Below are 27076 nucleotides of genomic sequence, written 5' to 3'. Positions count from 1 at the left end.
GTGCTGCTGTGCTGCACGGCTCCCTGTTAACATGCCGACCAGCGGTCACGAGAGTGGCGTCTGGGAGTAGAGGCCAAGACAGAGACAGAAACGGGCGCAGAGAGAAACAGAGTTGTGTGAAAGGGACACGTTGGGTTATAAACATTTCTGAGTGATGTGGGAAAAGTGTGGCCCCCCCTGCTGCAGTCAGAAGAGGAAGCGGGTCTGTGGACGAGTGATGTCCTTGAACGAGGTGGGACTGACCCTGACTGTACCTTGTTCTCCAGCACTGTGTCATGAGTCTGTGCAGCAGCAGCTCCAGTGAACTGGGACTGCAGCTGATCACCGATGTACTGAGCCTGAGGGACAGCTCCTACTGGCTGGTGAGGACAGAGCTTTTGGAGACGCTCGCAGAGATTGACTTTAGGTAAGTGAATCAGGGTCATGAGGTGAGCAGACCTAAGCTGCTCGGGAGTTTGAGCTAGGAATCGAAAGGGCTGGGTCGGTTGATTGAGTTACTGATTAGTGATGCTTCTCAGGTAGCCTGTGAGTCGAGAGTCTGGGCGGCTTGGGTTGCTGATGCTTGTTTCCTCCTCAGCTTGCCCTGTGCCTGGGGTTTTAAAATAAGGCAGAGGAGTGGGTCTTTCTGGTAGTTTTAGTCATCGGAATGTTCTGGATGGTGGGAATGAGAGAGCTCAGACTTAAATCGCGCGCTCGTGGAAAAGGAACGTACTCCTCACCACACCGGATGTAGGTCCCGTGGGCTATTTCTGCGTCCTTGCGATTACGGAATAACTTGATTGATGCCCTTGCAGGTTTCATTTTCGAAGAGGAAGTTTGGTTTAAGATCTTCTCTTTCAGCGCTTTATTGTAGGAGGGGAAATTCCTATGTTACCCAGGTGTTTGGTTCTTTTTCAGGCCACTGTAATAAAGTGGTTGTTATGTGTCAGGCTCAGAGCTAGGTGCCCTCCGTGGTTATTTCCTTTCTTCCTCAGAACACCTCTGGGAATGAGGGCATGCTCTCCCCTCTGCCTCGCAGAGGAAGGGGTGAACGGCCCCATCCCCACGGCCCGCTCTCCTCCCGTGGTGGGTGTTTGAGCTCACTCCGAGGCCAGGTGGACTCTTTCACAGTAATAGATATTTGTATTTATTTTGAAGAAAAACAGTGTACTGAGTGAAATGATGAGTGGAACATAAATTGTACTTGTTTAAAAACATTCATCCTTCTGTGGGCTTCGGGAAGCACCGTCTCTCCCTGCCCACGCCGGAGCCGGCCTCCAGCGTCTCGTCTGTCGGAGGCTTGCAGGCCGACAGTGAGTGTTGGTTGAGTAACTAAATTATTTTGTTAAAAATGTTCTTTGGTTAGGTTGGTGAGCTTTTTGGAGGCAAAAGCAGAAAATCTACACAGAGGGGCCCATCATTACACAGGGGTAAGCCGTTTGTTTTCGTGGGGCCACATTGTCACCTCCAGGAATTGCCCTTTCCCGGGGGTGGGGGCTTTCCTGAGTGCCCTCTGTTCTAGGCTGATTCTGCAGTTTAGATCGTGATAGTTGTGATTGTATGTGTGGGTTAAGGCTGGTGATCGTGAGTCCCTTCTCACTGACCTTCCAAAATACCTTCCCTGGAACTTAGTTCAATACGGACGTCATCCCTGTTTTCCTTATCCTTCTCTCTGAAGCTTTTAAAACTGCAGGACCGAGTGCTCCATGACGTCGTCATCTACTTGCTTGGGGACGAAGACCCCAGGGTGCGACACGTTGCCGCAGCTGCACTGATGAGGTAGTTACCGAGTGTCTGCTCTTTGCTGCCTTTCGTGGTGAAAGCGCTAAATGGTACGAGGAGGGGAGCCGGAACGTCCAGAGAGTAGGTCAGCGTTCCTAGATCGTGTGCGCCCACCTTCAGCCGCCCTGAAACCATCAGAACAGGTCGTATTTACCCCCGCGGGAGTCTACCGGGAGGCCGGAACAACAACAAAGTACTAGCTTCCTAGCATCAGGGGGACACGCTCTCATTGTCCGAAGCCTGGGATACAGAGGAAAGTAAAAGTCACCTTAGCTTCTCCCCTGGAGATGCTCACTGTTAGCACTTTGATGCATATCCTGCATAGGAGTCTCTTTTTCAAAATTGAGACAGATGCCTGTGATTTTGTAATCTGCTCATTTCCACTTACTATATTATTAGCCTCTTCTGCCCTCAGACTTCTGAGACAGGAACCGTAAGCACCGGTATTGTGGAGGGCAGCACCCTGGATTCGGTGTACTTGTACTTCTGTACTGAAGTGTGTGACACATCCCACAGTGGGAGATCAGGGAAGGCTCTCGGCAGCGTTTCAAAAAAAGAGATTTTGCTTAGTGGCCAAGAATTTACTCTGGAGTTGCGATAAGCTTTTATATAAATATTATTTGGTTGAATGTTAAGTTTTCTTTGACAATAATGGTTAGCAAATATTATTGCACATAAATGTTTATGTACACATTTTTTCCTTAGAATTAATTCCTGGAAATTGAGTTACTAGGCCAAGCTTTTTGGTGTTGTTTTTTAAAAATTTTCATGGCTTTACTGACATATTTTATAGCCCTTAAAATTTACCCATTTTCAGTGCACAATTAAATGATTGGTAGCAAACCCGCAGAGCCGTGCAGCGGCCTCCACGGTCCCAGTGTTAGGACACTCCCATCACCCCACAAAGATCCTGTGCCCGTTTGCAGCACCTCCCACCCCCCAGCCCCAGGCAAGCACGAATCCACTTCCTTTTCTGGGCATTTCCTACAAATGGGATCATACGGTAGGTGGACTTCTGCTCCTGGCTTTTCTCACTTAGTTTTCGAGGCTCATACATGCCACAGGGCGGACGTGCGGTTCGTTCCCTGTGTTGCCGGATGCTGTTCCTTTATGTGGATGACACTGTCCGTGTCTGCTTCGTCCACTCACCAGATGGCTGTTGTTTCCACTTCTTGACTACTGTGGATTGTGCTGGTGGAGCATTTGCCCACAAGACTCTGTGTGGACACATGTTCTCATTTCTTTTGGGTCAGTACCGAGAAGTGGATTTTTTATGGGCTTTGGTACTTACTGTGAAATTGCTCTCCAGAAACATACCTGGGTTTGTACTTTTAGGACCAGAATATGATTATGCCTGATTCTTCCCACCAAAACAGACATTTCCAAAAAAGTTAAGTATGTGTCAGTTGTTTAGGCAGAAATTGGTTTTTCATTTTAAAATAACTTCTCTTTGGGATGCCTGGGTGGCTCAGTCAGTTAAGCGTCCTGTTTCTTGCTTTGGGCTCAGGTCACGGTCTCACAGCTGTGAGATTGAGCCCCTAGTCGGACTCCACGCTGCGTGTGGAGCCTGCTTAAGACTGTCTCTCTCCACCTCTGCCCCTCTCCCCTGCTCATGTTCGCTCTCTGTTAAAAAATAATAGTAACAGGGGAAAAAAAAACTTACCTTTTCTAAGTAATACAAGTTTACTGCACAAAATTTAGGGAAAATACTAAAATGGAAATAAAAATCTTTGTAATCAAACCACTCAAAACCACAGTTCCAATTTCATGTGTATCCTTTCTGTTTTCAGTGTCGTCCTTTGCATTCCTTTGATTGCTTGTGAGATGTACCTTTTCATGCACTTAACCACGTTTGTCTGACTCACCTAATCAGTGATTTTGGACCTTTGCCGTTTCCTGTAAATGATAGCCACTTATTTTACCTTAGAAGAAAGTTGTATTTATCAGTACGTCTCCATGGGGGACAGTGACCTTAATTAAAGATACTGGGGTTTGCAAACCAATGTGATAAAATAGCTGTTTCTATAAGTTATGAGCCACGTCCGTGAGTGTGTGAGTACGTTCGTGTAAAATGCACACGGAGTGTCAATTGCAGAAGTGAGCCCTTCTGTTCTTCTACGAAATGGTTCTGTATTCTGCTTCTGAGTTGAGTTTAGATTTGTGAGGGACCTCAGCCGGAGCTTTGCCGTCTGGGAACGTGTGGGACGGTTTTGCAGGCAGAATTGCAAAGCAAGTAGGGGCCAGCCCCTGGCGTTCAGATCTGCTCTGCGCCCAGTACTTTCTGTGGATGGTGGCTTCATGTACTTGTTCATGGTACTCAAGATGATTAGAAAGAGAACTTTATTTTTTATTTATTTTTTTGAGAAACAGCACACGCAGTCCTGTGCATGTGCGTGGGAGTGGGAGAAGGGCAGAAGGGGAGAGAGAAACTTATCAGCGGTCTCCATGCCCAGCATGGAGCTCGATCCCACGACTCTGAGATCATGACCTGAGCTGAAATCAAGAGTCAGATGGTTAACCCATTGAGCCATCCAGGCGCCCCCGAAAGAGAACTTTAAATCAGAGCATTTTATTGTATGTAGAGAAAGGTACAGACAAAAAGGAAGTACAGCACCTAGTTATTTCAGACTTGGTGTGATTTGTGTGGGGGTGGTCGGTCCTGTGATTGGAACCCCCTGTTCTGGCTTGCTGGAATGCCACCCTGAAAAAGGGAGGTGGTGGTCTGTGGGTAGACCATGTTTCAGGCTTAACCACCTTGATGGAGAAGGGTGATGAATCCCAGGTGAGTTTCAGATACTTTTCTTAAGTAAATAAACCTTACTTTTATGTTAGGCTTGTCCCGAAGCTGTTTTATAAATGTGACCAAGGACAGGCCGACCCAGTGGTGGCTGTGGCGAGAGACCAAAGCAGCGTTTACCTGAAACTTCTCATGCACGAGACTCAGCCCCCATCTCACTTCTCTGTCAGCACCATAACCAGGTACATGAGCCGGGTGCGTCCTGAGGTCGTCGGGAGGAGGTGCCTTTTCCCGATGCCTCTCTTTTGGGCTTTAGTCTCTAATGTGTGTTCTAGAGAAGAAGCTTTAGGTGAGAGTGTTCGAGTAGGTGGTCTCCTTCGGCGGGATAGTTCTCTGTTCGGGATGTGCCGTCCTGCCTCTTCACTTGATACGCTCTGCCGCCGTCGCGGTGGCGACATCAGACATCTTGTGATCCATTCGTTACCAGCCACGTACCAAGAAGTGTATTTTCGTGTGTGACTCCTGGGCTGGGTCTTAGCTAAACACTTGTCCGTTAAGTTTCCTCAGTTAACTTGCGCTGCTAGTGCGGAGTCCAGCTCGGTTGTCAGGCCCCTCGTTTTGAGGCGACCTGGCGGTTACAGAGTGGCAGCGGCAGTTCGGTGGTCTGCAGCGATCACCGTCACGTTTATCGTGCAGGCTCCGGCACGCCCCGCGGGGGGTGCCCACGGCTCCCCAGCTGGTCTCGGGTCAGCGGCGGGGACGGAGGAAGTCGCCAGAGCCGAACCGCTCCCAGGGAGTGAGGGTTCCTTAGAGGCTGAGTCTGCACAGACGCCTGCAGAAGCGATACTAGGAGAGACGTCACGCCGTTTTAACGCTCGGTTTTAAATGTTATTTGAAACATGAGCTTTGTTTGTGACTCTCCTCTTAGCGGCAGTTTCTAAAAAGCTTGGACTAAGTGGCGTCAAAGTGGAGAAGTTTGTTGGATGCTTTTGCTCTGAATTTGGAACTCGGCTTGTTGGATTTTGAAGCTGTTCCTAACTAGATATTTTCTCTCCTCATGTAAAGATTGCTTTAGAAAAACACACGAAAATAATTTTCTCAGAGAAATCCCTCGCCCCTCTGCCCCCCCACCTGCTTTTTTTTTTTTTTTTTTTTTTTTTTTTACCCTAAGAAGTGGCATTTTCTTCTCTCTGAAAAGAGAGACTATTTATTCAGGGTAAATATTCCTTTAACAGAAGAAACAGACGCCACATATGAGTATCTGGTTGTCAGGGGCTGAACAAGCCTTGGGTAACCTGCCGTTTCAGAGGGTCATTTCAGAAAGTGACGATTTCAGTGCCAGCAGGGAGGAGTGGCACATTGCCTGGGCACCGGTTACTGGCCGCGGCCCCAAATCTCCCCCTCCCACCTCCGGCCTTGGCGAGGTGGCTGTGGTGGCCGTGGTGACTTTGCCGCCTGCCGTTGGGGAATTTATGGGAGAAGAGAAAAGAACTATTCTCCTGAGATTCATTTCTGGGACCTGAGGACCCCGAGGGATTCAGAAGCGAACCCAGCACTAGTCCTGCGGGGGCCCTGCTGGTAGGGCAGGGGGCGGACGGCCTGCACATAACTTCACAAAGGGTTGAAGTCCATGTGCCAGGAGAGGGGTGACGGAGAGTCCGCGGTGCTCCTGCACTGGGGAGAATGCTTTCTTCTTTCCTGGAATCACGGTAGCTTCCAGAAGGATTTCTTCCAACTTCGGAGTTTGAAAAACGGGTGCTTTTGGCAGGTGGGGAGATTTCAGGCGAGGCTGTGGTGGGGGGGTGCGCTGCAATGGGGTGGCCGCAGGAGGATAGGGATCGTAGTGACCGGGTGTGTGTCTAGCCTCTCGTTCACCTCAGAGTCACGACTGCTGTAACTTCCTAGAGGCTTTAATCTTAAACTTTGAAATGCCATTTGAATTTTGAAACTACCATAAGCTTTAGTGGTAGATTTGAAGTCTCCGTGTTTCCGTGTTTTTCTTATTAGAATATACAGAGGCTATAACCTACTGCCAAGCATGACAGATGTCACTGTGGAAAATAACCTCTCGAGAGTCATTGCGGCAGTTTCCCACGAGCTGGTCACGTCGACCACGCGAGCACTTACGGTAAGTCCCCTGGGTTGGTGTTCTCGAAATTGATTGTGGGTGGTTTGTGCGGTTGGTTTTTAATGGTGACGGGAGGTGCTTGCGTTCGAGGTCTTCTGTGTGGGGCTTATTCCCTAGGACTTGTGTCCCAGGGAGCAGAGTCTGGGCTTATTGGATTGGGCGTGCGAACAGCCATTTTGTTTCTGATGATGAAAGTAACACGTGCTCATTGTCAAAAAATTCAGTGTAGGAAGACATGAGAATGAGAATAAACACTCCCATAATCCGGGTTGGTAATGTGTCAGAAGTTCAAACTGCCTCTGATGTAACGGACTCGGTGAGTGTGTGATGGGCGCTACGGGGAAGAAGCAGACACACCAGCAAAGGTTTCTGTGCGGTGTAATTACGCGTGTCGTCGTTTGCGACACTGACGTGGAAAAGAGCCGTTGCATCCAAGAGTGCAAGGGTGACCCCATTCCAATTATGACGGAGATCTGTATGTGCAGCAGAAGGTTCACACACCTGTCATCGCGGTGCTTGGGAGAGTTTTTCATTCTGTAGAGAGACGGAATCTGGGTTACAATAGAGAGACCAAAAGCCACGTGTGATTATGTACAGTCCGATCTCTGTTGGGAAAAGTCGTATTCACACATGTACGTTTCTCATATTCAGGAAAACGACTGGCAGAAAATGGCCAAAATGGATTTTAGGACTACGATTTTTGTTTCATATTTTATCAGATACTTATAAATTTCCTAAAATGAACAAGGGTGACTTTCATAATTAGGAATAGAGGATATTATACAAAGTTGCGTTAATTTGCTGTTTCCCCCGTCATTTATTTTATGTGGCAGAAGAAATACTTGCATATTGTAGAAAAATCCCAACAATTATGATTGGGTTGTCTTGATAAGTATATAGTGCCTTTTAAGCCTTAATATTGTTTGGCCTCTTTGTAGTTTGGTCTTCCCTGGATTTGTTTAAAGTTATCATAAGCTTCATTTATTTGTATTTATTGTGGCTTCCATGTGTCTGGCACTCTTCTAGGCTTGGGATGTAAACACAGAGAGGGTCCCTGTCCTGTGCCTCTTGCGGCCTGGTCAGGAGGTGGACATCAGTGAGCTCCCTCCAGCATGGAGCAGACCAGGGCATGGGGAGGGCGTGGGGCCATTGCCACTGTGAGCAAAAGGGCTTTCCTGGCTGCTGGCCTCCCGTCATGGCATAGAACGGTCCCTCCTTAGCGCCTGTGCCTCACTTGTCCAGTTCTGCCCTTGAAGGACGAATCAGTCCCCTGGTAGGACACATATCGTGAGACACAGATCTCAATTCTGTTTTCATTGTTTGTACTTTCTATAAAGGGTAGAAGGAGGGTCAGTGTGATAAACACTTTTTGGTGCGTGGGTGTGATTTTCCTGTCTTTTCCTTCTTCAGTTCGGATGCTGCGAGGCTTTGTGTCTTCTTTCCACTGCCTTTCCAGTCTGCGTTTGGAGTTTAGGCTGGCACTGTGGGTATGTATTGTTCTCAGCATGTGGCTGTCTTCACTTACGTGATCCAGACATCGTTACTGGGATCTCCTTGTTTCTTTCTTTCTTTTTTTTTTTTCCAACGTTTATTTATTTTTGGGACAGAGAGAGACAGAGCATGAACGGGGGAGGGGCAGAGAGAGAGGGAGACACAGGATCGGAAACAGGCTCCAGGCTCCGAGCCATCAGCCCAGAGCCTGACGCGGGGCTCGAACTCACGGACCGCAAGATCGTGACCTGGCTGAAGTCGGACGCTTAACCGACTGCGCCACCCAGGCGCCCCTCCTTGTTTCTTTCTTAAATCTTGTATCAGTTTGACCTTTTGGAAAAATACCCAGCAGAATGCTGGGCTCTGCCCTTTTAGCTAGTGACAGAGCTCCTAAAGATCTGAATTCGCTGTGACTCCCGTGGGTGTCAGTCGCCCACTTGTCAGTGCTTTGGGGGATTTCAGGGTGTGACTTGTAGATTCATTGTAGGGAATTCACATATGTTGGCAAGACGTCTCTAATTGGCTTCTCTCCAAAAGTCTTCGCTGTGTATTAGAAATTTGGAAACATTTTTTGTTTGAAACCAACTAATATGACCTATCATTCCAAATCATGAAGAGCTACAGTGTGTAATTTAGGAACTTGTACTTATATTAGCACTTTTTATTTAAAAATGATTTTCTTCCAGGAGATGGCCCTAATAGCATCTGTGAAATAATTTCAGGTCTCCTGTGACACTAAGAAATAAGCTTTTACTGTGTGTACCAATGACTGAGAAAAATTTTGGGACTCACCATCAGTTTTTTTTTTCAATGTTTATTTTTGAGAGAGAGACAAAGTGTGAACAGGGGAGGAGCAGAGAGAGAGAGGGAGACACAGAATCTGAAACAGGCTCCAGGCTCTGAGCTGTCAGCACAGAGCCCAACATGGGGCTCGAACTCAAGAACTCTGAGATCATGACCTGAGCTGTCATCGGACGCTTAACCGACTGAGCCACCCAGATGCCCCAGGGCTCACCATCCCTTTAAAAAAAAAAATCTTTTTTTAGTGTCTATTTATTTATTTTGAGAGAGTGAGTGTGTGAGCGGAGGAGGGACAGAGAGAAAGACACAGAATCTGAAACAGGCTCTATCTAGCCTCTGAGCTGTCAGCACAGAGCCTAATGCGGGGCTGAAACCCACGAACCGTGAGGTCATGACCTGAGCCGAAGTTGGATGCTCAACCGACTGAGCCACCCAGGCGCCCCTCACCATCCCTGCTTAAAGTAAATCTGCAGATTTGTGTCTGTGTCAGCCTATGACCAGCTGACATTTGCTTGGAGTGGATGGATTGCAACCTCCGGTCTAGAATGATTGCTTCCCTCTGTCCACAGGTAGTTACTGAGCAGCTGCGGTTTCTGGTCATAGATCCAGTGCCTGACCTGACTCTAGGCTACTTTGGCATTGGAGTAAAATATGCTAAGTCAAAATTCGAAGAAAGTTAAAAAGTTATAAAAGTAAGCAGTTTCAATAGTTTTAATCAGATGTGCTACCTGGTTTCATTTCTCTGATTTTTGTGGAGCTGAGGTGTATGTGCAGGGAAGGATGTTAGTTAACAATAGTAAAATCGCTCTGTGAGCTGGTACAAAGCGTACGGTGGTAGGCCTTCGTGGTTCATGGGAGAAGGCAAGACTGCTTTACAGCTTTTGTCATCTGACCTGCCCGTGTTGGCTTCCAGGGCACCCCCGCTGAGCGTGTCCGGTGAGTCCAGGAAGAGCTGTACTGTTGGCATGGCCACGGTCATCCTCACCTTGCTCTCGTCAGCTTGGTTCCCGCTGGACCTCGCAGCGCACCAGGATGCACTGGTGCTGGCCGGAAACCTGCTCGCAGGTAGTGGCGCGGAGGTGGAGCAGGGGCTTCGGGTCCAGAGCTGTAGGTTTCTTTTTGAGGGATGGGGTGGTGCGCACGCGAAGGAGAATATTGTGAGGCCATCGCCAGGATGGCTCCAGCCCTTCGTCAGAGTTCCCGACGTCAGCAGCATGCATGGATGTGAGCTATAGGCATCTATTCTGGGCCGACTGTTTTAAAGGAGCCCTTTTCCTGCCCAGCCCCTCAGCCACAGGTAAACCTGTTCCTAATTTCATTTTAGTGGGCACCATGTGCCAGGCACAGTCCCAGGCACCACGGCTGTAAGAAAGGGCGGTGTGTGGGCTCCGTTCACAAGTCACATGTGGATTCAGCGGGTGACGCATGTAAACTAAGTACAGTGGCTGCCCAGAGTGGCCATCATCGCTCTCTTTAAACACCAGGCGGAGGGCGTAGCCTATTTGAAGGCATAGAGACACAAAAAAAAATTGTGACATGTGAGGACTGCAAGTCGTTGGGGATGTTAGGTGAGATGAGGACTGACAGGGAGGATGTAAGGAAGGAAGGCCATTGAACTTGACAGGTGGGCTGCCTCGCTAAGTGCTCCTTAAGTATGACGTCCTATTTGCTGTGCCACGTCATGGCAGAGCCTCATGGAGGGGCTGGCAGTGGGGCTGGTGCATTTGCACGGTCCGGTCCCTCAGCGGCTTCAGTGTGGCTTGGAGGAGAAGGTAGGGAAACCCGCTTAGGAGGAGAAGGTGTCGTAGTCGAGGTGAGAGAGTCTGAACGGGATAAATGGTGGTGGGCTGACTGGAAGAGGATGCAGGGGGCAGGATCAGCAGGCCTCGGCCCCCGGTTCGATTGGGGTTGAAAAGGTCCGGGGCGCCTGGGGTGATTGGCACGTCCTGACCGGGCGTACGTACTGTGGTGATGTTAGGAAGGTCCACCGGCTGGAGATGTCCGGCAGACTCAGAGTGGATGGGTCTAAATGACTTGCCTACTCATTCCTTTCCCCCACATTGTGCCGCATCACAGCCAGTGCCCCCAGATCTCTGAGAAGTTCGTGGACCTCTGAGGAAGAGGCCAACCCAGCAGCCGCCAAGCAGGAAGAGGTCTGGCCGGCTCTGGGTGACCGGACCCTGGTGCCCATGGTGGAGCAGCTTTTCTCCCACCTGCTGAAGGTGATTAATATCTGTGCACACGTGCTGGACGATGTGGCTCCTGGACCGGCAATAAAGGTAACTTTGGACTTGGCCGCCGTTTAGCACAGAGTGACGTCGTGGGTGTCAGACATGCCTTCGTGACTCATCTGTCCCTTCCTTACTCTTTTTCACTTTAAATGAACAAAACCGCTCATATGGTGACATTGGATTTAACGCCATAATATGTCAACCAATTTATAGCTCTTTTGGTACCGTCATCGGTTACTGTCGTCTCTGAGGGGAAAGCTGTCTTTATTCTTGGCTTTCAGCATTAGCCAAGAAAGCTCATAAGGAAGTTGCTGGCTTATTAGGTAACTAATTCATCTGCTGTCTCCTGGAATGTTGGCAGATCGCTCTTCTGTGAAGTGTAGCTCTATCAAATCAGCTTCCCAAGTGGTAAATTGTTTGCACGGTGAATAAGGTAGATGAGCTCACTTACAATTATATCCGATTATTCGCACACTCCTGTGTCCTCTATCTCAGGTTACTTCCATCTTGAAAAAACTCCTCTAACTTCACATTCTGCTTCGACTGCCGCTTGGTCTCCTTATCAGTACAAACCTTTCTGAAGAGTGCCGTCTCCCCGCTTAACACCTTAGGGCCTCCTGTGGCTGCAGCCATCGATTCCCCAAACTTCAGGGGGTCGGCTTTTGGCCACCACTCTCCATAGCAACTCTCCCTGCCAAGATTGGTCCTTGGGTCTCGTGGATACCTCTCGGGTCCTGTCTTCTCCTGTGTATCACTCGGTACCGCCACGCAGGTCCTGAAACAGTCATTCCTGCTGGTCTCCGGGTTTTTGTCTCTTGTTTTTCTCCAACCAGTCTGCTCGCTGGGCCTTCTCCTGGTTTCACCTCTCTGCCCACCACTGATGATCTCCAGGCTCTGTCCTAGGTTGGCCTCTCTCGATATTTCCTGGGCCAGCTCTGTCCAGTACAACTCTCTGTAATGGTGGGAACATTGATGTCTAGGCCAGCCAGGACAGTAGCCACCAACCACACGTGGTGACTGATCACTTGAAAGTGGCTAGCGCAACTGAGGAACTGAACTTCTAATTTTGTTTGTCATTAAATGGCCACGTGTAGATAATGGCTCCTTTACGGGACGGGGCAGCTCAAGGTGGTCAGTCCTGCTCTTACCATTGGTATTTAAACGTCAGAGACCCCAGGTGTGTCTTTGGGGTGTCAGTCCAGGGACGCGCCATGCATCTCCTTGGATGGCTCGCAGACTTCAGGTGTGCTCTGGATCTGAGCTGCTGAGCCTCGCCCCTGCCCGTGCCTGCCGTGCTCCCCTCACTTTGTGCTTTGTCAGCTGCAAACGTGGTGGTCATCATAGCTCCTTGTTTCATCAAGTCCTGTGTTTTCCCTACTGAATATCTTACAAAGACCCGTATACACGTGCACACATGCACGTACATGTACACACATGCACACAAATGCACACATACCCGTATAGGTGCACACGTACATACACACTTCTCTGTGTGTTCACTGCCACTATTCTGGTGCAAACTGGTGACCCGATGGAGTACGGCTACAGCCTCTTGTCTTCTTTTTCTTCTTGTTGAGACCACATGTTAATGAATACACCCTGCAACTCCAGCATAATTCGTATGCCATACGATCCTTCTGCTTACAGTGTAGGGTTTGGGTTGTTTTAGTACGCCCAGAGCCACTGGGCCATCACCACCACCAGTGTAGAGTCCAGAAAGGAACACGAGACATACCTTTAGCTCTCACCCCCAACCTCTCGTGCCCCCCAGCTCCAGGCAGCCACCACCTACTTGCTGTTTCTGTGGACCTGCCCACGGCAGACACGTCATGGGAAGGGACTGTGTGGTCCGTGTCTTGTCGGTCTGCGCTCCTGATGGCAGCTTTTGCCACACTCCGTCCGCTTCCCTGGCGTTGTGGGGAGAGAAGCAGAGCTGAGGCCCAGTGCCCACTATGTGCCTCCTGCAGTTCTGTCTCTGTCCAGTGGACCCCTAGCTCTGCTGCTCGTTAGCCTTGACGTTGAATACGTTCCTTCACCTCTGAGCTCGTTTCATCATTTGAAAATGGGTTCAGAACGTTGCTTCGTACCCTTTTTCCTGTCCTGGCTCCCACAGAGTGCCCTGGTTGCCACTGGAGGTGATGGGTGGGCCCCGCCTGACCCCCTTCACGGTCCCCCTGTGAAGAGGTTCTGGGTCAATCCCTGCCACGTGTGATGGTTGTGTGGGTCAGTGTAGCTGGTACCCGTACCGCGTGTGAGCTCCGTAAATGAGGATTCCGAGAAAAACCAGATTGCCTGGGTTGCTTGCTCTGCTCTGGGAATGGGAAACCACATCTGCGAGTTTCAGTCTGCGTGCTGGTTCTACTTCCTTCACAGACTCTGGTTTTTGTTGCAGGCAGCCTTGCCGTCCCTAACAAACCCTCCTTCTCTAAGTCCGATCCGCCGGAAGGGAAAGGAGAAAGAGCCGGGAGAGCAGGCCTCTGCGCCCTTGAGCCCCAAGAAAGGCAGCGAAGCCAGTCCAGGTATGAAGTGTTAACGGGCAGGGGACATGGTGTGTGTCATCCAAAGCCAGGACTAGGCTTATGTTCGTGCCAAAGTTAGTGTGATAACTTGGTATTTTCTGGAAGTAAAACACATGGCAGTGGAGCCGGAGAAAGAGTTTCCTCAGTGTGGGTTCGGATATTAAATGTTATAAATATCCCTAACTGTGTCCAGACCGTGTTCTGGTCTTGAGTGCCTCTTAGTGTCACTTGCCAGTATGTGGCCACAGAGGTCTGCGGGCATCGGGCCCCTAGCAAGGAGCCCTGCCTGCTGTCCTCCCCGTCCCACTTCTCCCTGCAGAAGAGAGTAGAAGAGACCCGAGTTTGAGTCGGGGAGGCGGTGTAGACGGCTGGGAGCAGAGCTAGCGGATGAAATACTTGGTTCTGACATGTGAGGCCCTCTCCAGTTGGAAGTGGCAGGTTTACATTTGGGCGCACTGCGGTAGGGTTCAGTCACGTGAGGGAACGGGACCCAGAAGCTCAGATCGTGGAGCAGCTTCTAGACCTGGGACGGTCTCAGGACAGAAGGGGCCACGGTTTTGGGGGAACCTTGCGGTTTCCACCGACCAGGCAGCCGCCGTGAGCTGGGGAGCCAGGGCGACCCGTCCTGTCCCGCTCCCGTCAAACCTGTCAGCACGCTGCCTCACGGCGCCTGCACAGTTGTGGTCTCCTAGTCGTTTTGCTTACAGAGTGTTTATGGGAAGGCTTTTTAAAAGCTGCTCTTTTCTAGGGATTGACTGTAGGACGCAGGAGGATTTGCCAGCTTTAAAAGCTTCAGAACTTTACAAATGTCAAGTTATCAGTATGTCACTGATACTCTTTCTGGTGGATTAAATCAGCTAAGGGCTCCAAGTTGAAGATCTTTAAAACTCGAGTAGTATAGTTTCCATATAGTGCTTGGCGTTTTAATGTTTCATGTCCGTTTCATGATAATACGCATGCTCTTTACAGCGTTGAAGCACGTTGGTTGCTTACAGGGCGCGTGACCTGCACCGGCCAGGGCTCAGCGCCGTTGTGCGCTGGGAGCCTCAGGGAGCCTCAGGCTCCTGGCAGTTGTGTGATTGGCCGGAGGTCATTGAACTAGTCGTTCCTCTGATTTGCAAACTGGCAGCGAGACCGTAACAACAGACAGTAGCCTTACACCGCTGGTTTCCTTTTCGTCTTGTTTTATTTTCTGGGGACTGCCTGGATTCTACTTATGTCTAGCAGTCAATTTTTTGTTACTTCTATTTAATCAAAAAGAGGAAGAATTTGAATTTTATTCTACTAGAATACCTTTAAAAGCCATTATTGCTAGTAACTTCTTTTAAACGTGGCAAGTGTTTACTTTTGATCTAAAAGTTTATTTTGTGTGGTGTGTTTTACAGCCTCTCGACAATCCGACGCCTCAGGGCCTGTTACAGCAAATAAGTCCTCATCACTGGGGAGTTTCTACCACCTTCCTTCATACCTCAAATTGCACGATGTCCTGAAAGCTACTCACGCTAACTATAAGGTACTGACCGCTCCTTTTGTAAAAATATGCACGTGCTCAGATTTCTAATAGATTGTGGATGTGTGTGTTAAGATTCGCAGCTTGTGTGTGTACACACACGTACATACGAGACAGCGTGGGGTGTGCGCTGTGACGGTTTTTTCAAGTTTTGTCTTCAGCTTTGTTTATGGTAGCTTTCATCATATCAAAACGTAAGGTTTCTGCTGGAGTCGCAGTCTCTCTGTGGGTTACCGGGGCTGTGTCTGGGCCTCCCAAGGCCCCCCCCCCACCTTCAGAGATTTTTTGGCAAGACTCTGGGACTGGCGTATAGTCGTTTTCGCAGCTGGGACTTCTACCACAGCGTGGAGTCTGCAGGGACCCGTGCACAGGCTTCCCGTGGTCTCTCTGTCCATTGAGGGCCACAGAGCAGCTTTGTCCCCCGAGCAGCGGAGGCTTCCTCTGCCTGGCACGAACCGAAACCTCGGCCTCGCAGAGGCAGGTGTGTGACGTAAAACGTGGGATTCCTTCCCAGAGTCCAGGCTCAGGGAACCAGCCCTATCAGGGAAGGTTTTCTATCAGCGTGGGGGACCTTCGATTGGTCGAGTGCGTGGACACCACCAAGGGCCCACCTTACAGACCGGTTTCTGTCTGTTCTGTTAACTCTCCTGCACGGGTATGTTTTGTACCTTGGGCCTTCTCACACTGAGGTGGTTAAGGAAAAATCTACCACGGTTTCTCATAGGGCTTTTCATCGGTTAGCTGCCTGCCCAGTTTCCTTGGCACTGTCTCCCAAATAATCCAGTTTTCATGCACTAACTGATCTGAAATACGACCTTTATCAGATACTAAATTCTCGTAGTTCTGTATTTCTACTGTTTTGTTACATCCGTCTATCTGTTCATCTTTTAGAAGCACGCGTGCTGATTGTGTAGCCGCTCGGTATATTTTTTGAGGTGGTCAGTCCCCCCCATTCTCCTTCAGAACTTTTTCTGGATGTTCTTTTCTTACTCATTTTTGCATGTGAACACTAGAATAAACTAATCTAGTTCTAAAGAATCCTGAGAGTATTTCCACTGGGATCATGTTAATTTATAGATTAATTTGGGGAGAACTGGTATCTTAAGTCCACCTGTCCAGAGTGCGGGATGCTTTTTTGTTTATTGAAAACTTCTTGTATATGCCTCAGATGTACCTGAAATTTAAAGAATTTGAAAAAGAATTTTTGAAGATTACTTCACACAGATGTTGCACATTTCTTGATAAGTGTGTACCCAGATGTTCATTATCTTTTGTTATTGATATAGATATTTCTCAGGGTTTTTGTTTGTCTGTCTGTTTGTTTGTTTGTTTGAAAATGATTTATGAACTTTACCTGGCTTTTTTTCTGGAGGATATCAATACCTTTCAAAGATCAGAGTATTTGACCACATTTTACGGAAGATTCAGAGGCTCTTTTTAGCCAGTGTTTCTCATGTCAACCACCCACATAGCAGAGGGCACGTGGGAAATACCGCACACAGGTGTTCCTTTTCTGCCTGTTCTCGACTCCTGTCCTGAGGCCTGGGGCCCTCTTGATGATCCCAGTGTCGGCTCCCCCTTTGGCATTTCCCCTCCGGGACATCCTGGGCTCCACGCTGTACCCCGTGCATTGTGGCCCCCGGTGTCCCGGATGCCCGCCTGGATCGGTGTGTTTGGAGTGCCTGGCACATGTGACTTCCGTCACACTGCCCCTCCACCTCCTTCATTACATCTTTATTCCGTCTGTTCTGGCTGTACTCCCACCCTGGCCCTCGTTGTCTGCCCCCCTCAGGGCCCCGTGGCCCTGCTTCTCCCCTGCGACCTCTGTTCTTTGTCAAGATAGGCCTTCCCATGCGCATGCCCCTCGCCCCCTCATTCTGTCATGCCTGCTGGAGGTGAGCCCCTACCCTCCTGTCCCTGTGGGATGTGGCCCCATGAAGTCACCTGTCCCTGTGTCCCCACTCGCCCTTCCTCTGCCTGCTGGAAACCACCTCACGGTGACACAAGAGCATCAAGGTTTTCACCTTCTGTGTGTGTCTCCCCTGCTGTCCTGCCCCTCGGCCCAGGAAGTGCTTCCTCTGTCATCACGGCTGGCTGGGTTTGATTTCACGGAGCAGACTCCATTCTCTGTTGTAGCGCTTTGCAAGGTTTTTGCCAGTTTTTATTTTTATAGTTGATCCCTCCCCTTCGCCCTTCATATCCTTGGACCTGACTCATTCCCAGTCTGTTAAATAGGGGAGTTGCTGCATAATTTAATTCAGCTGGGCCCTTTCGAATTATAATTTAATCCTTCTGAAGATGAATTTAATGTTTTGCTAGAGCCAGACCGAAGGGCGGTTTCTGGATTCGATCATGATTCCCGGGGGATACGAACATACGTGGAACACAACGTGTATTTTATAGGTTTTGATATGGTGCTTATCAGATACTGGTTGAAACGGACACTAAATTTTTTTTCTTGTAATAGAAGGTCAGAAATTGTTTCTTTCAGCAGCATCACTATAAGCTGGAAGATGCCTTTGAAAGGTTACAGTTTTATGCGGTTCCTTTCCAGGGCGTTTTCCCAGCACTGAAAGCAAATGAACAAACAGAAACCCCCCAGATCGCGGGTGTTAGAGCAGCCCAGCCGGACACTCTCACCGCGTGGACAGCACGTGTCTTTGTTGCAGGTGACGGAACAGGACATGCCAGTAACCCTGTGTTCTTTCCCTCTGCCTCCCAAGGTTACCTTGGACCTTCAGAACAGTGCTGAAAAGTTTGGGGGCTTTCTGCGTTCTGCCTTGGATGTGCTCTCTCAGATCCTAGAACTGGCAACACTGCAGGACATCGGGAAGGTTTGTGTTTCGTTTCTTCCCCTCGAGCTGTAGCTGGGGGATCTGGGTGCGTTCGGAAGGCGGGAGCAGCTTGGGGAGAAGCTTCCGCGGCCCCCGGCTGCTGCGTCATGGCTCCTGCCTCTGATTCTTGTGTCAGCCTCACGTTGGGGGTGTCCTACTTCCATCCCGTTTTCAGGGTTTTTCTGCGTGTTAGCCTCGACCCAGTTCACTCTAGAATATTGGTGTGTTTTTTTTTTTTTTTTTAATATGAAATTTATTGTCAAATTGGTTTCCATACAACACCCAGTGTTGGTGGGTTTAAACTGTGGTGGCAGTCCCTTTGCTCTCTTATCTGCCCTTTGCAAGCAGGAAGGGCGAAAACGGACGTGAAGGCTGCGTGGCTGGCTCCTCTGGTGCCGTGGGACGGCAGAGCTGTGGCTGAAACTCCTGGGCTTTGGCTCCAAGTCCGGTATCCCCTCCCCCTCGTCCTACAAGGGGGCGCTCAGACACAGGGACAGATTTTAAGGACGTGTGAGGTGAACGCCCATCTCGTGTGTCCGCATCCCGGGCCTGCAGGTCACATTTCACTGCGGTCGCTTTCCCGGGTGTGTCCCCTGCCGGCTCCCGGGTGCCCTGGTTCTCACGCGTTTCGGAGTCAGTCACAGGGAGCTCCCCCTTCAAACGTGTGTCCTAAATATGTGGCGCGCTCAGGAAGTTCATGTGTTTTTGTCTTTTTCTTGACGTGTGGAAGTTACCTAGTTTTTGTCATCACAGTAGGTACATTATCTTGTCTCCAGGTGCTTCTTGGGCTCTTTCCCAGGTCTGTGTATCGTGTGTGCACTTGTTTCGATGGCTGGATAGTGTCCTGTTCTTACTGGTGCTTGGTTATTGTTCCCTCTGAGTGAAACTTGGCAGAGTTTTTTTTTTTTACTGCTGCCACCTTCTTGGTGAGACCAGCGGGCCGTCCCGCCCAGGGCGCGGTACGCTCTCCCCGTGTGGCCCTGTCAGCATGGCGATCTGTTGCTTTTCTTCCCTCAGACCATCAGGTCCTGAGGGCCTGTGGGCTGTGTGTGGATAATGCATTTCAGCAAGATAGGGAATATGATGAATTTTAAATTTGAATGTTAGATACGCTGAAATAAAAACCATCTAACTGGGATTTTTAAAATAATAAAATTTTCCTATTTAAGGGAATTAAGATGACTTTGTGGTTTATTGTTTTTGTAGATTTTCATCTTTGGGGAGTGTGGTTCCTTTTTTCTTTTTACCTTTTTATTATGACTGCCACACACATACAGCAGTAGTTGTTTTTCAGTTGCAGTGAATTGATCGAAGGTTACATTTATCCTGATATGTGAAGGTAAATAATTAACAAGTCACAATCTAATTAAGGTTGACGTCATGTGATCTGTGTATTCCTGAGAACGGGAATATAGTTTTATATATATACTTGTGTGTGTGTGTGTGTGTGTGTGTGTGTGTGTGTATACATATACATATATATATGTATACATAAAGATATATTTAAAAGTGTGCGTAGTAACTTCCATTTCTGAAGATCCTTGTATGTGGGACAGGATGGCCTTTCGCCCTCTCACCTTGGTCCTTATGGATAAAGATGGTTTTGTGCCCCTCAGCTTCCCTGTTGTTCTGAGTTTATCTGTTGTGCTGTTGGGTGGGAGAGGCCCGCTTTAGCTCCAGCCTTGGCTTTCCCCAGGCCCCCTGGTCTGTACTTTGGGAGCCTCTCCTCCCTAACTGCTGAGTCTTCGCTCTTGGTCTTTTCGAGGGGAGTAGAAACCACCCAGGGTTTCTTTTGCGCTCGGCCACTGGCTGTTTGCCAGAAGTCTCCTTGGCCGATGGTTGTGCGGGCGAGGCTGGGCCCCTGCCCCCCGCCCCCCGCCCCCGCCAGACACACGCTGCCACTCGCCATCCTGCTGCTGTGGTTGAGGCGGCAGGCGCCTCCACAAGCAGCAGCGGTGCCGCTGGGTATGTGCGCCGGACACGCGCTCTGGCGCCGGGGGCCTGAGCCTCACGGACTTCTTGGGGGGTGTGACCTGCACAGTGTAGGATCGGGTTTTCCTCCCATTGCCGTGAGCTTCTCTGGTTACAGCAGGTGAAGGCGGAGAGAGATTTGAGAGTAAAGAGTAGAGTTGGTTTCTTTTGTTTTTCTGAGTTCCAGCGCGGGGGATGAAAAGTCATAATTCTACGTTCTTGACATATAATAGTCTTATCTCTCTTCTCGTCTAGACCTTGTTTATTCCACTCCCAACTTTTATGTAATTGGAATGTATTCTGAAGTGCGATTTGTTTGTGTGTTGGTGATTTCTCTGGCCGCTGTTCCATACACACTTTTCCATGCATCCCCGTATTGCTGCCCGTATTGTAGTTATGTCTTCTCTGGCCTCTCTGGAGACTGCACTGGTCTTAAGCGGTTTGGCTTTTATGTGCCTCAGTGTAACTTTCCTTACATTTCTTGTGCTTGGGTTTGTTGAATTTAGACCTGTGGCTTCATAGTTTTCTTAAAATTTGGGAAGATTGGGGCCATTATTTCTTCAAATATCTTTTTCTGGTCCTGGCTTCTCTCCTAAGGGGACTTGAATTACCTGCGTATTTGGATGCGTGAGGTTGTCCCTTATGCGACGCACAGATGCTCCTTTTGGGTTATTGTTTTCTCTCTGCATTGCATTTTGTGTGGCTCTCACTGCTGTATCTTCAAGCTTTCTGATCTCTTCTTCTGCAGTGTCTAGTCTGACTCTTAATCCCACCTAGTGCATGTTTCCACTAACGTTGTTTTTATCTCCTAAAGTCTGATTTTGATCTTTTTAAAAAATCTCTTATATTCCTACTAAAGTTTTTGAGCACAGAGAATACAGTCATAAGGGCTTTTAACGTCCTTCTCTGCTAATTCTAAAATCTTGGCCATTCTGGGTCATTTTTGATTGATTATACTCCTCATTGTGGGTTGTGTGTTCCTGCCTCTTTGCCTGCCTGGTAACCTTGATCAGATGCCAGGCATCGTGAAATGTTACTGGATGCTAGACGTTTTTGTACTCCTGTAAATCTTTGTGAGCTTTATTCTGAGATAGAATTAAATTGTGTGGGAACAGTTTACGTGTGGGTGTTGCATTTGTGTTGTTAGGTGGCCTGGAGCAGTGCTCAGTCCGGGGCTAATTGTTCCCACCACGGAGGCACGGCCTTCCCGAGTGCTCTACCTGGTGCTCCGTGAGTTATTGTTCTCCCGGGCTGGGGGCGACAGTAACTGTCCCTAGCCCTTTGTGGGTGCCAAGCACTGCCCCGTAACCCTTTCTGGTGATTGTCCCCTGGCCCTGGGGACTGGTCCAGAGTTCTGTCTGGGCAGCTGTCCCGTTGAGTCCCCGCTACTTCAGCTTCCCAGACTCATAGCTCCTCCTGACTCAGGGTCCCTGGGCTGCTCTGTGCCCCCCCCCTCCTTGTGCCTCGACCTGGAAGCTCTCACAGGGCGGTGGGCCAGTGCGGTGTGGGGCTCTCCTCTCTTGCCCCCGTCTCTCAGGGCCACTGTCCTTCAGCGCCTGCTGTTTGGCATCTTGTCACTGTAATTCCACACAGTGTCCGGTGTTTCTTTTGGTTGTTTGGGTGGAAGGTGTAAATGGGCCTCTCGCCTCGTTTTGGCAGAAGGGGAAACCTGTCTGTATTGCCCCGCATGTTGGTGTCCACACCGCGAGGTGCTCCTGTTGCTCCGTGTGCTGACATCACCACGGCATGTGTCCTCACCAGCGTTCAGGGCTTGGTGCGGTTTCTGGTGCCACCGAGCCCTTCGTGTGTGTTTGTTGGGAGACAGGGTCCTTTGCCAGACAGACCCTGATCTGGAAGGCTCTAGTTGTAATTCTCTCTGTTCACATTTACCAGATACCAGCTATGGGCTGGTAAAACCAAAAAGCAACACGTAACAAACTCACCCGGTAGGATGCAAACTTGAATGCTTAGAGTCTAATTTGAGTACGTCAGAATATTGAAAATGTATATATGGGCCTCTAGTATTTGAAACCAACAGAAGCCTGTTGCTCTTCAGCACGGAGAATTGTGGCGAACAAGCGAGGCGAGAGGCCTCTTCCGTCTGGTTGGTGTCAACGGCAGCCCTGCTGAGGGAAGCGGTGGCTGGCGACCAGACAGGCGCTGGGCGTTGTGCCGCTGACGCTGAGCGCCTGCTCTGGCGGCGTTCTGAGAGTTCGTGTCTTCGTCCTTCTCGGTGCCCCAAGAGGACACAGGGTGCCTCGCATCTTATTCTCGATGCGGTGAAAGTAGTTTGCGCGGGCGGTCGCTTTTGCAGCTTGCCGTAGACGCTGTAGGACTCTGGGTAGTAAATCCCACAGGGTGCCCGTGTGCTCCGTGCAGCTGGACGTCCGTGGGGCTCGCGGCTCCTGCACACTCCGAACTCCTTCCCTGACCACAGGGCTGGGGGCAGAGTGGCCAGTAGATAGCTGGTGAGCGTCCCCGAGCAGGCGAGTGAGCGAGCGAGGGAGTGGCGGTGGCGCCTGCAGGAGAGGTTGGAGGGAGCGGCTCAGGTTTGTCGTGCTTCCTGCCGAGCTCCGTTCACACTGGCGGATCGCAAGCTTCCTCTGTGTCAACTGTGGCTCGCCACCATGGGAGGCCGCCCGGGAGTCACCGACTTGCGTGTGTTACTGCTTCTTCTTCCCACAGTGTGTCGAGGAGATCCTAGGCTACCTGAAATCCTGTTTCAGTCGAGAACCGATGATGGCAACTGTTTGTGTTCAGCAGGTAAAAATGTCATTTCCTGGGCTCATCTTCTAAGCCCCACGCCCTGGGCACGGGGACAGGATGCCGCTCGTCCTTTAGAAGGCGGTGCTGGTGGCACGGCCGGCAGCCCCACGGGTCACGTGTCGGCCCGCCCCGATATCGGGCACAGGGCTCCTTGTCCCGCCCCCCTGGGTCTGGCCCCTGCCGCTGGACTCTGGCTACACGCTGCCATCGTGGCGTCCGTCCAGGCTTTTGCTTGGAATGCTGGGTCCAACAGAATCGCGGAGGAGGGCAAGGCTCCTGGGGTTCTGACTTACCGGTTCACATCGCCCTTCGCGACAGCAGTCTCCCATGGTGCTGATGGCGATTGTCCTCCAGGATGTCAGTCTGGAGCTTTGCTAACACAGCCCGTTGCTTTTAGCTGGGTTTGGCACGGCCCCCTGGGAGACCCCCGTGTGTTGGCGCCGCACTAAGCCTCATGCTGATGGCTTCACTTCTTCCCCTTTAGTTGCTGAAGACTCTCTTTGGGACAAACTTGGCCTCCCAGTTTGATGGCTTGTCTTCCAACCCCAGCAAGTCCCAGGGCCGAGCGCAGCGTCTGGGCTCCTCCAGCGTGAGGCCGGGCTTGTACCACTACTGCTTCATGGCTCCCTACACCCACTTCACCCAGGCCTTAGCCGACGCCAGCCTGAGGAACATGGTGCAGGCAGAGCAGGACCACGACGCCTCAGGGTAACCTTGCCCCTGTGCTGGCCGGGGCGGTAGCGTCGGGGAGGCGTTCTGGGTACGAGCACAGAAGAGCTGGCGGTGAATCGTTTGTAAAAGCCGAGAGCCGGCTGCTCTTCTGGTGCCCACAGACCCCCCTTTCCTGTAGGTGCCGTGTGGGCGGCATTTCCCAGGTCTGTACTAGAGGGAAAGAATGGCTTCCACGTGGCACAAAAGTGTTAGCGTGTAAGTGTACTTGGAGGGCATAGAGGAATCTCGTATGATAGTACTTTGGGTTTTATAACCTTACGGCTGCAAGTCTCTCTTCAGTTAAATTTATGGTTGTATTTTTGATGCCTGGAATGCGGTTGTTGTTGCTTAAATAACCATAATTATTAGCAGATATTTGAGTTGCTACTCTGTGTAGCAAGAGAATTGCTCTGTGCCGCGAACAAGAGAATTCCTTGTTTTTCCTTTTATAGATGTAGTGCTAAAGCAGCTAGAGTTGACACACTAGTCGGGAACTGAGGAGAATGCCCTTGTTCCAGGCTTGACATTGGTCACATACTTACTATATATATGCATCTAGTTCTTAGGAATAGATCTGTTTACTTTGTTTAATAGCATGGGGTATAAACAAAGAAGCGAGGAACCGTGTGTGTGTTACTGTCATCTAATTTCATACGTGTTTCTTGAAAAGGGTGTGATTGATGTGAATGTTTAAAGAAACTTTTTCCCAAGAGAATCAAGTGAGATCTTCTGGGTCACTGAGTCTTTCAAGTGAGCGTCACCTTTGTGGCCTCACGGCAGCCTGGGTGGCGTGGTGCTGAGCTTCCTGGGGCAGGCAGCGCTCTGTCTGAGTGCCTGCTACCAGTGACAGGACTGGCTGGCGGCCCCCTGCGATCTCAGCGCGGCCTGCTGTCTGTTAGACAGGAGCGGGTGCCGCTGCGTGGCGTGGCCGCCTCGGTGCTTTCTGACTTGGACATGTTCTGATTTTGTGGACGTGAATTGGTTTGGCCTGGAGTGTGGCTGAGGACACGGGAGAAGACTTACGGCTGTTCTTTGCTCACTTTTTTCCACCTGCAGGTGGTTTGACGTGCTTCAGAAAGTGTCTACCCAGTTGAAGACGAACCTCACCAGCACCACTAAGAACCGCGCAGATAAGGTGAGTGAGAGGCGGCAGGCTTCGGTGCTCAGCACTTTCCAGGTTGGCTGCTTGAAGGTTTTGGTTGAAGTCTAACTCAGTTTGTTCTTTCTTTTTTCTTTTTTTTTTTTTTCATAGAATGCTATTCACAATCACATTCGTTTGTTCGAGCCTCTGGTTATAAAAGCTTTAAAGCAGTACACAACCACAACATCTGTGCAGCTACAGAGGCAGGTCTTAGATTTGCTGGCACAGCTGGTTCAGTTACGGGTCAATTACTGTCTTCTGGATTCAGATCAGGTTTGTCACCTTTAGCTTTCATCTGCCATACCGGTCGTAATTTAATAAAAATTACCTGTAGCAGACACTGAAGTCTACCTTTAAGAAACGTGCAGTTTGCTATTTGCACACTGGTTGCCGCTCCTTACCCATTTCATGCGCCAGTGTCCAGGGCCTGGGCGCACGGAGGATGCACTCCTGCCTGTGTGAGGCTGTGTCCAGGTTATTAGCCTATGTGCGTGCGTCAGAGGCCTTCCTGCCCACTCACCCTCCCCACCCCAAGACAAGTGAATTTAAATTGTAAGGTACAACGAAGATTTGTTGTTTGGGGGGCATTTTTGCAAAATCCAGAGACTTGCTTTAAACACGCTATCAATTACGACGTTTGCTTTCAAGCAAACTAAAGTTGGTTCACATCTTTGAGGAGGAACTAGTGCTTAGAACAGAGTTGGGTGCCAAACTGGCCCTAGTCCAGTCCTGGAGTGCTGTTGTGCCCTCGGGGTCCCCTTCCCTGTCAGCAGCCCTCAGCATCCGCCCCTTTGAATGCTGGGGTGTGCGGGGAGGAGGTGGACCCACGCGGGCACCTCATTACTAAGCCAGTCTCGGGCCATCTGTGCCGCTCAGTGTGTGTGAACTGGAGCCAGCGAGTCGCCGGATAGGCCTTTTCTGTGCTGCTCGGCGTTTCCTGTTTCTCCAGGGCTCTCACCCCCTGGTTCAGTAAATGTACTTACAGGATTTCTGGAACTGTCCTGAGCTATCCCGTCTCACAGAATACCTTTGAGTTCTTGTATACAGACACGTTTGTCTGCTGTCGGGAACTTGTTAAAAATTTACACAACTGAGTAGGAAGAAAAGTAACCTAGTTTGCACATTTTAATTATTGATGTGAAATTTTTATTTTCCTCTGTAGGTGTTTATTGGATTTGTGCTGAAGCAGTTCGAATACATTGAAGTAGGCCAGTTCAGGTAACAAACAGCTCTTCGTTCTTTTAGATTTCTTGTCCTCATGACAGTTACATAGAATTTTAGATTGTTAACATGAACATTTACTTTAAAGGATTGTTAAGCATTTTTGCCAAATATTGTTTTTTAAGTCAAACTCTGATCAACACGCTGTGTGTTCTTGTTTCTCTTAAAAATTAAGGAGTAAGTATCTCGAGACTTGTTTGGCAGTGGTTCTGCACCTGGGAATTACAGGTGTCAGTTTTCATGTCACATCTCAAAACATTTCATTGTGGTAGCGGGGCGCTAAACCAAATCTCGTCTGCTGGAGCACTAATTGTTTCAAACTTCTGAGAGAAAACACATTTTAGACCCGGCGGTCTTCAGCAGAGGTGATTATGACACACTTGACCTAGGTGACTTGCGGCTCTTCCTTGCCGGACCGTAAGGTTTGCTACTTTCTCCTACGGCACTTACGGCTGTGTGAGTGTAATGACCACGCGTTAGAATCGTTCGGTCTCCGAACTGCAGGTGACCCTTGAACAACGTGGGTTGTGGGGGCCGGCCCTGCGCCCTCAGAAATCCCGTTCAACCTGTGACTCTCACAAAGCTGACTACCAAGAGCCTACTGGTGACCAGAAGCCTTGCTGATCATGTAAATACTCGCTTACCACGTGTTCTGAGTGTTCTGTGTATTCTGACAATCCAGCGAGCCAGAGAAAAGAGAACGTTGTTAAGAAAACCACGAGGAAGCTAACGTCCGTTTGTGGTATTGTACTGTGTTTATAGAAACCCCGCGTTTTATAACCTGCGTGGTTCGGGGCTCACCTGTCCTCAGTAGATAGGGACGCACGGAGAAGAAGGATGCATTCTCAGCATCCCTTGGGTCTAGAGACCCGGTACTTTCTTCCTCCAGTTATGCGACATCTTGACTGCATGATTTGAGACAAGTTGCTTGGTCTCCTTTGAGTCTCAGTTTCTTCAACTGAAATGAGAAGGGGCAGGAGGAGAAGTAAGAACATTGTACCTCTGGGCGTCCAGTGCTGTTGGGTGCTCTCCAGCGCTCTCACTTAGCTCTGCCCACCGCCAGCTGCCCACCCCCAGCACACCCTGTGGGAGCTGGCCCGCCTTGCCACGCCCCCAGCGTCTGTCCTCATCCTCCCCTCCCCCCTCCTTCCCTCCTTCTCTCCCCTCCCCCGTCACTCTCCCCTTCCTCTCCCTGCCCCTTCCCCCTTTTCTTTCCTCCTCTCTCCTCATTCTCCCCTCCGTCCCTCCCCCTCT

The 27076-nt window shown here is 49.9% G+C and overlaps 1 protein-coding gene across 1 annotated transcript in view; it reads left to right on the top strand.

Annotated features, from left to right (window-relative positions):
• HTT (huntingtin) overlaps positions 1–27076 on the top strand; it is a 155176-nt gene that overhangs the window by 53908 nt on the left and 74192 nt on the right. The window contains exons 20-35 of the mRNA XM_040489052.1: positions 267–406; positions 1346–1409; positions 1658–1758; positions 4594–4740; positions 6506–6626; positions 8037–8113; positions 9832–9983; positions 10995–11197; positions 13542–13668; positions 15054–15181; positions 17902–18012; positions 22669–22746; positions 23234–23457; positions 24517–24595; positions 24713–24874; positions 25764–25819. Of these exons, the coding sequence (XP_040344986.1) occupies positions 267–406; positions 1346–1409; positions 1658–1758; positions 4594–4740; positions 6506–6626; positions 8037–8113; positions 9832–9983; positions 10995–11197; positions 13542–13668; positions 15054–15181; positions 17902–18012; positions 22669–22746; positions 23234–23457; positions 24517–24595; positions 24713–24874; positions 25764–25819 (1970 nt within the window). The remainder of the gene's footprint in view (positions 1–266; positions 407–1345; positions 1410–1657; positions 1759–4593; positions 4741–6505; positions 6627–8036; positions 8114–9831; positions 9984–10994; positions 11198–13541; positions 13669–15053; positions 15182–17901; positions 18013–22668; positions 22747–23233; positions 23458–24516; positions 24596–24712; positions 24875–25763; positions 25820–27076) is intronic.

Source organism: Herpailurus yagouaroundi, unplaced genomic scaffold, assembly GCF_014898765.1.
Source record: "Herpailurus yagouaroundi ecotype Mexico unplaced genomic scaffold, PumYag 28, whole genome shotgun sequence".
NCBI classification, from domain to species: Eukaryota; Metazoa; Chordata; class Mammalia; order Carnivora; family Felidae; genus Herpailurus; species Herpailurus yagouaroundi.
Note: the sequence above shows the minus strand (reverse complement) of the source record. Positions and strands in the feature narration are given on the sequence as shown.